Source organism: Eptatretus burgeri, chromosome 4, assembly GCF_056783735.1.
Source record: "Eptatretus burgeri isolate ZD-2024b chromosome 4, Ebu_testis_v1, whole genome shotgun sequence".
Taxonomy (NCBI): domain Eukaryota; kingdom Metazoa; phylum Chordata; class Myxini; order Myxiniformes; family Myxinidae; genus Eptatretus; species Eptatretus burgeri.
In genome coordinates, this window is record NC_140964.1 from 7,152,320 (window position 1) to 7,167,395 (window position 15,076).

Genomic DNA, 15,076 nt, shown 5'->3' on the forward strand with positions numbered 1-15,076 from the left:
CGAATGTCAGGTAAACATGCAAATGTTATTAATCGATGTTGTCTCAGACTTGTGAAAACTCGTGACGTACAAATTCCCACATAATCGCGTCCGCTTGGCCGGAAGTTGGTTCACCGTCGCACACGGACATGATCCACTAAACCATCAGAAAGATCGTGGGCCGCTCGAGGCACCGTCGGTGGCCATCGTGATTTTACAACGTGAAAGGCATGTTCGGATGGGTCTTGTCGACCCGAGGAGGCCTCGTAAGTGGACACGGCTGCCTGTCCGCTCGGCGCTAACTCGCAACTCCGGGATGGACGTGCAGCGGAGAGACGAACTCAAACACACGGACCGACAGAAGGTCACGGACTCGGACACAGACGCGCCTGAAGATGGTGCACGAGGGGAAGGACCGGTAAACGGGATCGGAGGAGACCCGGACGAGGATTCCAGCAATAACCGGGACTCTGACTCGGAATGGAGCGTCGGTCCGAGCGAAGACGGCATTCCTGACCCCGTATCATGGACCCCTGAACCGGCGCTCATCCCCGACCTCATCGATCGGCTCGTGCGTGACGGCGTGCTCCCATTGGTCACTGAAGCTTTACCGCGACGCCCACCGACTCCCGAAGCTCCGCCCCCAGAACAAAGCCATCCCGAGGAGGCGGAACCTCAACCTGAGTTCAGCCCTCCGGGAAGGTGGGTCTGCTTCGAACCTGTAAACGAGTTGATGTCGAATGGCGGACACCTGAGAAAACCTTTTGGGCGTTTCGGACATCCTGCTTGTCCCATGGGTGCATCTAGTCGTTGTGTAGTTAGTCTGACCATATAAACGGATTGATCGACTCGTGTCGAACATAACCAAATGGATAGATCATGCAGTCCTGACACGCCAGGAAACAGCAATTTTAGTTTTCAGAGAAACAACATTTACATGAACCTGAACGATGCCAAAGCAAGTTGACTGTTAGTCCTGTTACAAACTTCACCCCCACTCCTCTGCCCCCCCCCCCAGAACCCACGCACCCAAATGGCAACACACATACACAAAGGGCTTATAGTGGAGATGCTTCATTCCCTTGCTTGTTGCATCCACCCCTTAACTCACTCAGTAAGTGGGGGCAAGAGGTGGAAAGCGAAAAGTGGGGTTGAGCAATTGCTTCACTTCTATTTACAAACGTCCATTTATGGTCGAGGAATAACTTGATATCGATACAATGTTATATTTTGAACATCAATCGGAAAACAAACCTGCCATTTACCGTACTTTGGCTCTGGATTCGTCCAAAGCATACATGCGCAGAGCGCAGGAAGATGTATATATTGTTTTATCAATCTGCCAGTGAAAAAAAAATTAAATCAAAATCATTACAAACAGGAAACTTCGTTTCTCATGGCATTATAAAGGACACAGACAATAGACACGAAGAACTAATGTAACATGTTAAATAAGGTGGTGTAAAAGACACAACATCAATGGTGGGAAACTACAAAATTGTGTTTTTTTTTTACAACATTTAAACCATTTTCTTTAAATTGAATTATATACTTGAACAATGTCGAAACACAAGTCGCTTTTTTTTTTTTTTGCACTTTCAAAACCCTTCCATTCAGCAGACAAAATATTACGGCATTTTACGTTGTCATGATCAATCAAATTTGCTGCTTGCAGACCCCCCCCATGTAGTTTATCAAGAATGTGCGGAGCAAGGTGTTCTCTGAACTCTTGATTGAAGGGTTACAAACAATTTCTAAAATGTGATCAATGATAGCCTCGCTGAAACCTGTCCATAAGGATGTTCCGCACATCACAGCCAATACCTCCGGTACAGGCAACACAATGGTATTACATGTGGCGTAGTAATAAATGTGTCCAAACAAATTGAGGTACAGCGCCGCCATGTCAAATAAATAAATAAATAAATAATCCTCCAGCACATCGAGATGGAATTAGGATGGAGCAGTGCACAATAATTGATTAGTTGATCAATTGCATAATTGAAATAAATGATAATAATGTAATTAATTTCATCAATTGGCTAATTGCATACCAAAACCACCACCGTTTCATCCGAACCTGTAACCTTTTGAAAATGAATTTATCGAAAAATTAACAATCAATCAATTAATCCAAAAAACTCTTTATAGCCAAATCACTCGGTCGCTGTCGTGTCCCAAATATCAGCTTCCGAGCTCAAAAGGTGCCTGAGATATTGCCCAGATGACAAATAAAATAAGTCAGTTTATGGTACAATTAATAAATCGATAATTAAGTTATCAATTAACTGATTAATCAAAAAATAAAAAATAACCTTTTTGCCAAAGCACATCAACACTTTTGTCCCCAAATTTCAGCTTCCTCGCTCAAAAGATGGCTGAGATATCACCCAAACGAACAATAAAAATTGAGTACTCCCTTCCATCGGCACACGGCAATGACGTCATGCATCACCTGGATATAGAATTGGGAAGGAGCTGTGTACAATAGTGCAAGGTTTTTTTCATGAGTGAATAGAAACAAAGCACCATGTTGGTTGTATGGAAGACTGCCAGGAGTTGTAGTAGTTATGTGGGTGAAGAATTAAATAAGCAATTTGAAAAGCCATACGGCCTTCACGGGCTGGTACAGCACAATGCTGATGAAAGCCAAGTGAAATATAATTTTATAACATGTTTGTTTGATTGCATAGACCACAAATAATACGAGTAAGAAAAACGGTGTGAGTTTGTCAAGATGCAACATTATCACTATCCATGATGCACGGTTCAGGGTGATTACCATTGATGATGTATGGGACTGCGAGAGGGTGAAAATAAAACGATCGGACATTTCCAGATCTTTAAGGTCACCTTTACCTGGGAAACGAACCAAATTAAATCTGATGCTGTTGTGTTTTCATTTTGTCTGTTCTTCTCCACGCACTGTCCCTTTATCAGAATGGAAATATCCGCGTTTGACTTCAACGAGGAGAGACAGCCGGAGACGAGACCTCACGCGCTACTTCCACGGCGGGTTGCAGGTACCACCAAAAGCACCGTTAGCAATATAGGTCTTCACTATAACAGAACTCAGGACTACTTTACGAACTGGTGGATCACATCAAACCCAATTACCCTCGTGTACTGGTTCATGGATCATCTTTTGCAGGTATGCGTCAAGCACGTCGTCGACCAAGCCTCGACCGGTTGCTACTTGACCTCGCAAGGGAGAGACGGAGGGAGCAGGAGGAGGAAGAGGAAACGGAAACAACAAATTAGATTTCTTACCATTTACACAGGATCTCTCTGATGTCAGTTCAGAACCAGTTACAGAGGTTAAGGCTCATGAATATCTGAAACAGATTATTTTTAAAAGCCAGATGGAAAAGACTGCATTCTATTCAGTTGGTGGTTTATGGATACTTTTATCTCCACCTCCTAATAAAACTATTTTTCATTTACTAAAGAGAAAACGTTTTTTTTCTCAGGGCATGAAGGCTTGTGGAGGTTTATTTCCCAGATCAAATCATGTTATCTTCAGCCATCTGCTCGACTTAACGAAACAAAGGCTTTGGAAGAATCCCCTTTCTGGTACATTACACGACAACCTGGTATAAGGAATGACCAGAGGTAAACTGGCACAGGGCTCGAGGTTCACATCCAAATCTAGCTGAGGTACACCAACGACTGAACCTGATAAACTGGAACCAGGACAGGAACCTGGTACTGTACCTCTGGTACAGGAACCAGAGGTAAACTGGCACAAGGCTGGAGGTTCACATCCAAATGTATAATTTATTTTGTTGGCTTGGATCCTTGATTGATTCTTAAAACCTTTTGCCAGATAAAGTGTTAAAGTTGAAATGTGGTTATCACAGGTTTTTGATTTTATGAGAGATCAAGTCTCGTGGAAGAAGAGCAAAAACCAGTCATTCACTTATTCCCTCTCACAAGAAGTAGTTGTGATTATACTTGCATTTTTTAGGGGGAATGGCTATCTTTCCTTGACTCTGACACCATGAGCTCTTCAATTAAGAGGGAAGCAAAATCTTTTCAGACTTGTTTTTATCATGCCGACATCAAAATATGAATTGATCACAAATGAGATATAAAGTGTAACATTTTCATCCACAAACCAAAGGTACCATCATCATCCTCAAAGAAATTCAACTGGTTTTGATGTCCAACCTCACCCTCCCCTCCCACCCCATCTCTCCCCCCCAACCAACCAAACCCAGCTCTTCCCTCCGTGAAGAACGTAACGTGGAGGAGTCGACACCAACATGCAAGTAACACGCATGTTTATTGACTGCAAGCAGCCCGCAGGACACGATGCCCGTTTTCACATTTTGCAATTAATTAAGTGGAGAAACAGGTGCTGCTGAGGTCAGCACAGGAAGAATTTGACCAAGGAGGGAGTGGGGTCGAGGGTGGGATGGATGTTCAAGTATAAAACCAAGTGCCACATTCATAAATTCTGCCTTCCTGTCCAATTATGGGAACAAATTGGAGTTGTAAATCCCACAGGAAAATTAATTTTAAAATTTGACTCGTCTTTTTCCTCCATCATAACCCTCTTGTAAAGTTCAGCAGCGGTTCATCGATGACAATGAAACAGGAAAACATCAATGCTGGAGATACAGGGCAAAACGGATTTGAGATCCAAACAGAAAACCTACATCTCACACCATTTAAGGACATGTGCTGTGCTTGTGAAACTCAGCAGCTCATGCACTTGTGAGAACGTGTCGAAAATTCCTCAAGGATGGCTATGAGTTCAGCACGCGCACTCAAAACCGGACATTTTGCCGAGCCACGAACGCGGCTCTCTCAAACAGCCGCCGCCTGTAGCCACAAATCCGCCGTGCCCCAACAGGTGCATCCATCCTCAGGAGGAGGCAGAGAGAGGGGCGTGCCTCTGGACTCGACCAATCCCAGCCTTTGGTTCAAAACTACACACATTCTGCAAATGGGGTTTTCTACTGCAGGTCCAGAGCAATTACAGCAATTAAATATTTCCATCTAATGCTTTGCTTGCTGAACGATTTTGCTCAAAGCTACTTCGGTAACCCCATTGGTGTATTAGTGTTCGAATCGAGATGCTGGTTTTATCGTTCGTTCTGGATTTCCTATTGTACCTTTTATATGGACACAACCAGCAAATGCCAACAAGTGGTGATTGTGCAAAATGAGGTAAAATACAAATCTCATACAGTAATACCAATCCAATACTTCACTGAGAGTTCACCCTTAAAAGGTGCTTCCGCACACATTCACATCTTAAACCCTCCCAGCTGCATTCAAACCAAAAGCAAATTGAACAACAATAATATCGGTGGTAGTTGTCATGAAATCCAGTCGAATCGTAGCGAGCAAAGGAAAGTAAAACGTTCCGTCCCTCCGTGCGACCGCACGGCACGTCCGAGAGTTTCGAAGCACAAACGGCTGTGCCCAACGCCGCAGGTGGTCCGGGCACAGTTTCAGCAAAACCAACAGAGTGACTATAAAGCACACAGGCCACACCACTATCCCATCGCTCATTTTGCCGCACCACTTCCCCCTCAAGACTGAAGCGTCGCTCGGCACGCTCTCCGTCGACTCCACGTCCGGGCGAGCGCCGGTCTTAAGTCTCCGGGAGGCGACTCACGTCACTCAGGTTTGTGCTGTCGAGGACGGCTCGCACCTCCTCGAGGGATTCCATCTGTCGGATCCTCTCCAACTGCACCTGCGTGCAACCACCAGAAACATGACCACAATTATTACCGTCCTTAACAATTTTCATTTGGTCTGAACCTTTGAACTGTTACAATCTGAGGCACAGTGGGACTCCTGATGTTTCATCATTTTGATGACTTTCACTTAAAACTAATCAGGTCAGGTATGGGAGCATGCGCCGGAGCAGCGCGTCGCACCGGACATCCTCAACTTCGAACATTAAAAGAATCATCCATATATTATGTAAAATGACAATTTTCCAACTCTACCCCCCCCACCTTCCAGACAGCCCAAACCCCCTTCCCTCCCTTTACCTTACTCCCCACCTCCACCCAACTTCTATCAATGTATTTACTCTCACGAGAAGCACCCGCTCACGACAGGAATAGCAAAGGATAGCAACTTTCAGTTGGAGGTGGCCATCTCAACTTCGAACATTTCCATGCACACCCCAAGTACAACTACCAAGTTTCAATACATTTGTTTACACAAACAAACAGACACACAGACAAGTACGTTTCAACACGTTCCCCCATCTATGACGATAATACTTTTCATTATACCATAACACAGAGAATTGGCAAAAAGTCAGTCCTCACTGAACGTTGTCGTTGTGTTCTTGAATTGTGTGACTTTAACTGAAACGACTTCAAGTGAATCCAATTTCTCCAAAATAATTAATGTAAATAGGGGGGGCAGGAGGGGGGGATTAGGTTCCAAGGAAATCTTTTTATCTTCAGACAAAAGGCATAATTTACAAATGGAGTACAAGTTTTAAATAATTTTAAACAAACAATTGAATATCATCATCTCGAGTTGCTTGAGATCTTCATCGGATTCGCTCTTCTCCGTGTGATTTCAGAAGTTGTGCAACATCAGCTTCTTCCACCTCAACAAAACCCACTTTATTGGCCAAGCCGAGGATAACTTTCTTCATAGCGGGGACAACATCTTTAAATCCTTTCAACTCATTGACACATTCAGGCCACAACGGCCTCCACACACCATTCATGCATACCTGAGTAGCTTCAGCCCAGGACCCACCGATGGTGTCGATGCACAGCTCTGTGTATACAAGGCATATACTGTCTATACCCCGGGTGGGCTTATACACCGGTATTTACGGGATGGTTTCTCGTGTAGCTTTATTAAAACGAGGAAAACCATTTGTGTGGTACTAAATTAGAGGTAATGCGACTTTATAACGGAAGGAATGGTGAACGACTTTGAACGAGTATGTTCTCTAATAATAGATCAGCCACTTAATAACGAAACGATGTTAAGCGAGGACTTACTGTATTTTGGAATGATTTGTACGACTCATGTTCGTTTCATTGCTTTTTGAGTGATAACATCCAGTTTTCCAGTTATTCAACATCCAGGCAGTGCAAGGGTGCAATAATCACATGCAATAAATCACCCAATTCTTATGATAGTTCCCCACTTTCACATTAAAGTTAAAAAAATAAAACCAAGTTGGAGTTGGCCATTCCAACTTACGACAAAGTTTTCAGCACACCCAGAGTACAACCGGCACTTTCCAACTCGTTTCATCGAGCAATTTAGAAGTGTGTAAAATACCGAGCACGTGAACAAGTCGGTCAAATAGTTTTGGATTATATAAGGTTTACATACAGATAAAGTATTACAATAGTGTAAACCGCTGGGACTTGTAATACACCCTCCCACGTGGAGCGGCGCTACACAATACACAAAGCATAGAGAATTGGTGTTATTACCCCCCACCCCCCCAAACTTCCATGACTGAAGTTTTTTTAATTTCCTAAAACCTCCCCAGGCAGAGATCAAGTACAACCATCAAATATCAACTCACTCCATCCAGCGGTTTGGAAGGGCATACAAGTCAAAACAAACACGCACGCACGCACGCACGCACACGCACGCACGCACACGCACGCACGCACGCACGCACACACACACACACACACACACACACACACACACACACACACACACACACACACACACACACACACACACACACACACACACACACACACACACACACACTTCATCTCCCTCTGTGTGCTAGTTTATGATAATTGCTGGGAAAAGTTATAACAATGTCCTTCCATGTTCGATACGACATCCAAAGGCTGTAGATCCATGTGTAGTGACAGATGTAAGCGTATGCCAGTGATGGAAGCTAGTCGATCTGAGTATGGACACAAACTGCCAAGTACCTGGAGAGATTGTGAAAGCTTCACAAAGTCTCTCTGCACCTGCTCAGACGTATCGAGCTCCGCCTGCAGCCGCTGAGCCTTTCCCCGCTCATTGTGGACCGCTTCCTCAGCTCGCATCTGTGCCGACCAATCGAGAGAGGATCCAACAAAAACGTTTTCATTTACTCACCTTTCTCATACCACGAAGGGGGATTGAGGGACGTTGCGTAAGCACGTAGGGTCGGAAAGGAGAACAGTAAGGTATATATTTGGTTTGTAACGGACGGTCTGTGATGCTTTAGGTTTAGAAGTTGGTGAACCAAACAAAAGTTGTGTTTTTGATTCTGATGAAGAACACATTCCATCCTTGTTTAGATCCATCAGTTAAATTTTCTCTCTTTCCAGTTTATGGTCTTCCCTCATGGTGAAAATGTTCCCAGCATTATTGCAAACATGCATTTAATTTTGCAAGGATTTTTTTTAAGGAGAACAGGGGAGGAGAGCTGGGTAATATAGCATACCCGCTGGGATTTCTCATCTTGTATGTGCTCCTCCAACTTCCGTTCAGCTTCTTGGAACCGCTCAAACTTTCGTTCCCTTTCCTGGACTTCCTGGGAAAGCTGAAAGGTGAAATTGCAATGATTGATGAAGGATTTAAGGATGCAGATTTATATATTCACTTGGGAGACAAATCACCGACTTGATTAACTCAATGTGCAGTTTGATGTGCTTTGTTGTGCCCATTAAAATATGGGAATGTTTCACATCACAAACACCACCGATCTAACGTCCCACATGTTTACCATCACGGTGCTCGAGGTGTTTTGTCTGATCATTCAATAACTTCCAACTTCTCCTCAATGCAGAAATATTTTCATTTCCCAAGGTAGACGTTTCATCGTTAAAGGATTTGTTGTAGAATGTTGAGTATGATTTTTAAAAAGTACCCTTAAACAAACCTACAAGCAACCAGAAAGTATCTTAAAATGCAAAGGCCATCAACATCCGCTTTGGACTCAAAATAAAACTTGACAAAAACGACAGTGGAAAAAAAGAAAAATTGTACATTTTTAATATTTGTTCTCCATATTGTCATAATGAAGGTTTATCGAAGATTTGATGACAAAAGCTCAATTAGTAAAAATGTATTGGCCTGGAACTCAATGATAAATAAACAAACAAGCAGTCATAGACTGGTACTTACTAAATCGTCAACTTGACCTCTGACCTTGTCTAATAAAAGCATGAATCAGTCAGAAGCCCAAGGGGAGCTTGAATTCTGAATTCATTGTGGTCTACGATTTTACACTGTGGTTTGCAGATAATGAGTCCCAGACAAAAACTAGATTTCGTCTAAAAATTCCATTTTTTTGTTTTTATTTTTAAAAAAAAGTGATTCAGTACCAGCAGGATATGCCAGATAATAGGTGTATTACTTTTCAGAAGAATCTGATAAAAGACTTATTATTTATTATATATATCAGTTATTCATCGCTGTTCCAGAATTTCGACAACCGAGTTTTAAGCATCCGAAGTGATCGCAAAAACCGAAGACAAAATTAAAATCGAAGTTAAAACGAACTCGTAACGTCGAGCGAAGCAAAAAAATCTCCATTTCTCCACGCAAAACCTTAACGTCACTCAACAACGCGTCTGCTCGAGCGCACTGCATCATGGGACGACCCGTGACGCGTCGAGTGAAATATTTTTATACAATCTTAAAACGTCTCCAAAACATCCGATTTTTACCAGAATTTCTACAACCGAGTTTTAAGCGTCCGAAGCGATCGCAAAAACCGAAGACAAAATTAAAATCGAAGTTAAAACGAACTCGTAAAGTCGAGCGAAGCAAAAATACTCCATTTCTCCACATGAATTTACAGAATTATGTTTGACCTCACTGTGACCTTGACCTTTGACCGATTTTGACCAAAATCTAATCAGCACTAGCAATCACCCTCCTGAATCACGTGGTGTAATTTGACATGGGTAGCTTCTTCCGTTTTCGAGTTATCGTGCTTACAAACAAACAAACAAACAGAAGTCATCAATATACTTACGAAATCTTTAGATTTCGTAAGTAAGAAACACGGAAGCGATTGAAAACAGCGGGGCGTCTCGTACTGGATGTGCTGTGGCAGGGCTAATAAGGACGATTTTTCATCACTTTGACTTTGACCTTTCACATTTTGACCCAATTTTTAATTATTTTCTCCATATTCTCATTCTAAAGGTTTGTCGAAAATTTGATGACAAAAGCTCATGTGGTTAAAAAAAAAAGTTATGGCCTTCACAGACGGAGTGGGGGGTGAGGGGGAGAGGAGGGGAAGGGGAAGGGAGACGGGATACACATGCATGTGGTTTTTTTTTAAAGCACACACACACACACACACACACACACACGACTCTGCACGGGGAGACAGGCTAACTCGTCCGAGTGTTGGCCAGAAAAGCGTGCATTAGGGTCCGTACAATGTTTTTCTGCATTTTTGTGATCACCGGACCATCTGAATGAATATTCCGATTGATGCCACTCTGGCACCCTAGAGCATTTTTGAAGAAATCCATTGATATGCAAATTAGTGGTGGCCATTGTCGAAATTACTATTTTTCTTAATATCTCCAAAAGTAAACACCCAAACAGCCTGGTTGAGGTGTCTACACCCATGTTTTTAGGGTCACTGGTCATGACAAACCCACTTACAATTTAATAACATTTAAATTTAGCTCATTAATATGCAAATTATCAGTCGCCATTATCAAAATAACAATTTTTCTTAATATCTCCAGAAGTAAGCATCCAAACAGCCTGGTTGAGGTGTCCAAACCCATGTTTTCAGGGTCACTGGTCATGATAAACCCACTTACAATGTGATAACATTTAAATGTAGCTCATTAATATGCAAATTAGCATAACCCTACCCCCTGAATTTGTCCGCGCCGATCGGCGTTTTTGCAGTACAGGTATACAACAACAAAACTGTTTGAAAATAACTTGCACAGAGCCGTTTATCCCCAGTACAGGTGTGAAGAAATGGCTGACCTCAGAAGATCAACAGCATGAACTGTTTCTGATCAAGTAAGTTGAGGCTTGTAATGCAATGAAAGAAACATGGAGAACTGAGTTTTAAGTAAGAGTAATGTCTTCTGATACAGTAGAATGATCAATATTATTTGCAAGCAAGTTTTTTTTATTATTATTTAACATGATCTGTCTGAAAGCAACTGTATTTTATTTATCTTTAAAAGTACACAGGGTGGAAACCTGTTTCCTGAGAATTATTTTTAAAATACGAACAAAGAAATTAAATGTTTACTGATGTTTATAATTACCTATATTGTTACAGGTTGAGGCTCCATCACCATGGGAGACTGTTTCTTCAGTCCCTGCGATGCAACTAAAGCTGGAAAACCTCTGGTAACAGTTGGTCCAGACACAGGGTGAAGTATCATCCGGTCAAGCAAAGCAAGACAAGATGGTATACATGAAGAGCTTGAACAGAGATTACAGGCAGACGAATCTATCGAGCTCAAATGCCATATAGACTGTGTCAAAGTACACATCACGCTCACACATAGAAAGACACTTGAAACGAATGAGTAATGTCTGTTTGGAAGATGCTTCAACGAGCAAAAGAAGCCGCCGTTCAAAGACGACAGTATTTGACTTTAAAGAACATTGCATTTTTTTGCGGAGAAAAGTGCATCATGGACTTTGATAAGAAGAATCCTAATCGTTGGCGGCGAGTTCTCCTTTGTGGGACTGCAGATCGTGTTGATAGGACAACTTTCAAACAAACTATTCTATATGCTATCGATTCCCGCCAGGATGAAGGACGCATGCCAGGTCAAGATACGATTAATGGGCGCAATCAGCGATCTTCATGCTGCTGATGCGAGATATCACGATGACTGCAGAAAGTCCTTCATGGCACCCCGTTCTGTTGCAGCAGCAGCACACAGTGGCAGAGAAACTCAGGACATTGAGCCAGCTGTCAGTTCTACCATCCTATCGATGAAAAACGACATGTTGCGCATCTGGAATTCAGAAGAAGTCTACAATATGTACAAGGATCATGGAGGAAAGCTATACTCTCGACGAACCCTGTTATCCAAGTTGTTGGATATACTTGGCTCTGAGCTTCTGGTTCTGTCTGGTGAAGGTGTCATTAGTTTAATCTTGTTTCGCAGCAGAGCATCTACTGCGATCAACTTAGTAGCATCAGATGAAGATGATGCCATTGATGTTTCCATAGAACTAATTGCCAAGAAGGTTACACAGGAATCTAAGCAGTTGTCATCCGACCCCAGTTCCTATCAGACTAGAATTAATATAGATATTGCCAATGAAGCAGTGAGTTCAACCCTTCAATTGCTACTCTCCAAAATATTAGCTAAACCGGACTGCACACTTCCAGGAGCTCTGATAGGAAACATCATAACGAATATGATCACCAATCGACCAACTACACTCCAAATAGCACTGGGAGTTCCAGTCAGTCGTAAAAGCCTCATCGAGCAGTTATACAACTATCGTGTGACCTGTTCCTATGATGAGTTTCAGCGTTTCAAGGGATCAGCAGCAAAGGCTGCAACTGTTCACTCTGGGATTAGGGGAACCGCCAATGCTGAATGTGGCCTCGTTCAGGTTGTTGCCGACAACTTCGACACAAATATCTCATCCCAGAATGGACTCGTTTCAACACATTCTCTTGCAGTGCTACTTACCATAAAAGATCAGGAGATATCTTCCACATCTGAAGATGAAGCCATCATCAGACGATTTACCCGTGATGAAATGAAGACACCTGTGACGGAAGACATTTCGGTTCAAAGGTACAAGGGACCTGAGAAACCAGCGATGCCAGTTGAAGAAGCCACACGTGTGGTGTTACCTCTCCGCGTATTGGCTCATCGAGCTATACAACTAAGGAGAGTTCAAGATATGGATTTCTCTTTTCTGAAGCAAATCACTTCTGATCAGAACACACCAGAGTTTGGTGGCTTTAATACGAAGCTCTGCAGAGAGCAAGGACGATCCATTCAACCTGCAACGAGGGCCATTTATACACCACTCATAGATATGGATCCAGCTGATCCGGACACGATGTTTACAGCAATGGAGGAGGGAAAACGCTTAACCGCAGAGTGTGGACAAACCGTAACCATCTTCACAAATGACCAACAGCTGTATCAAGTGGCCGATAATGTTAAATGGGTTTATGCTGAGCGATTTACCCAGATCATACCAAGGCTGGGCGGCATGCACACCCTTATGAGTTTCATCGGTTGTGTGGGGAACTTAATGGCTGAAAGTGAGCTGGAAGACGTGATGAAATCTGCCTTTGGAGGTGTTGCTCATATGCTTGGTGGAAAAAAGTTTCCCCAAAACTTCAGGGCCCTGCGATTGGTGACTGAGGAGGTCCTTCGTTCCAATGTGGCTGAGGCAGAAAGTCATGAAGACTTAATAGACACTCTTGAAACCAAAGCAACAAAGAGCATGACCACACAACTATGGATACAGAACCTTGTGAAACCTGTATTCATCATGATGGCGTTTGTTCGTGCTGAGCGTGGAGACTGGCCATTGCATCTTTGGACTATGAAGGAGATGCTCCCCTACTTCTTTGCGGCTGGACATCACAACTATGCTAGATATGGGCTCCACTACCTTCAATCAATGGAAAGGCTTCATGGAGACATTCTGGAAATGTTCTTAAAAGGAGACCACATGATGCGGCACAAGAAGGGCCTATGGAACGGCATATGGTCGGATATGTACATCGAGTCCACGTTCATGCGCTACGGTCATGGCATACATGGAATCATTGGCATTACATTGAAGCCTTCTACACTGAAGAAGTGGGCCGATAGTATGCACACGTTTAGTCAGATAGTCCACGATCTCACAGATATGTCTGAGGGGCACATAGTCACAGAGGTGACCATTCACAGGGAAGAGAAGCCATCACGCATACGATCTGATGCAGAGGACCGAGATAAGATAAGGAGAAAACTCCAGTCCTGTATCGACCCACTTGACCCAAACAAACATGCAGACAGAGTTGTCAACATTGTAACTGGCAGAATTTGACCGGAGAAGGTGAACGCGCCATGGGCAGTTGACATTGGCCGAGCACAGATGCATTCATATGAAGAAAGCTGGCCAGCAGGATTCAACGCTCCCTTATCTAAACAAGTCATAACTGTGGCAGTGACACCGAAAGTCATGCGTGTGGGATCTACTGAGGTTTGTGATCTAAATCTCATCTACTCCAGGGTCATGGGACTCCAACAAAGTCAAAACATCAAACTATGTGACATCTTAAGAGTATGAGCATGCACCTGTGCCAACATCAATGTTCGATGAAAAGGGGGAGATGAGAATAGCAAAGACCAAGTCAACATTGAAGAAGAATCTCCAAGTGAAAATATCAACAAGACTGGGTCCACAACCTGAAGTCACCATCTTTGATGGTTGTGCAATCCTCTGGGTTATTCATTGGCCGAACAGGGGAATTGTGCAAGACTTTGTTGACAACTTCACGAGCTACATCATGGCAAAGGTGGACAAATCAGATGTATATCTGATATTTGACAGATATCATGATTTCAGCATCAAGAGTGGATCAAGATTAGCAAGAGCTGGGCAGCAAGCTCACAGGCACCACAGGTTGAACCACCAGACTCCACTGCCTCCAAAGCTGGTGGTTCTGTCAGTAACTGAGAACAAAGTTCAGCTGATAGAACTGATTTGCCAGAATTTGATTGACGTTAGTCAACAGAGAGAGCAGAGCCAACACAGGCTCGTCATTACGGGACAGGAGTCTACCCCAGTGGAAATACTGTTACAAATCTGGCAGCCATGAGCACTCAACATTCAGGTCCCCGTAGCTCAGTTATTTAGTTAAGTATATGTGTATAGTTAGAATCCATCCCCTGTGTCTAATGGGAATTAAGTGTACGTGCACTACGAAGTTATTTTATAATTAAGATTTTTACACCACCAACAACAACGGCATCCTCCCTGGCTCCCTTCCACCATCGGCCTTTCTGACGCGCATACGTGCCGAGCGCCTGTGGGCGGAGTTCCATTGGCAACCGTCGCATTGGCTCCGCTCCAGAGTCGAGCAAGACGTGTTGCCTTCAGCCAATGGGCAAAGCACGAGCGACGTACGCCACGTTCCGTCCAATGCGGAGGCACGTCGCCCGAAGAA

The 15,076-nt window shown here is 43.4% G+C and overlaps 2 protein-coding genes across 4 annotated transcripts in view; one reads left to right on the forward strand and one right to left on the reverse strand.

Annotated features, from left to right (window-relative positions):
- The first annotated feature begins 10 nt into the window (after nt 1-10).
- PAGR1 (PAXIP1 associated glutamate rich protein 1) lies at nt 11-3,428 on the forward strand. The gene is made up of 3 exons (XM_085876780.1): nt 11-681; nt 2,920-3,002; nt 3,131-3,428. The coding sequence occupies exons 1-3, from the start codon at nt 218-220 to the stop codon at nt 3,238-3,240; spliced, it is 657 nt and encodes a 218-aa protein (XP_085732906.1). The 5' UTR covers nt 11-217; the 3' UTR covers nt 3,241-3,428.
- A 581-nt stretch (nt 3,429-4,009) lies between these two features.
- RABEP1 (rabaptin, RAB GTPase binding effector protein 1) overlaps nt 4,010-15,076 on the reverse strand; it is a 65,973-nt gene continuing 54,906 nt past the window's right edge. For 2 of the 3 annotated variants that reach the window (XM_085876776.1, XM_085876774.1), the window contains 3 exons: nt 8,381-8,479; nt 7,881-7,997; nt 4,010-5,686 (listed from right to left, as the gene is read on the reverse strand). In XM_085876776.1, coding sequence (XP_085732902.1) covers nt 5,585-5,686; nt 7,881-7,997; nt 8,381-8,479 — 318 coding nt within the window. In that variant the 3' untranslated portion in view covers nt 4,010-5,584. The remainder of the gene's footprint in view (nt 5,687-7,880; nt 7,998-8,380; nt 8,480-15,076) is intronic. The other variant, XM_085876775.1, reaches the window with a different exon arrangement.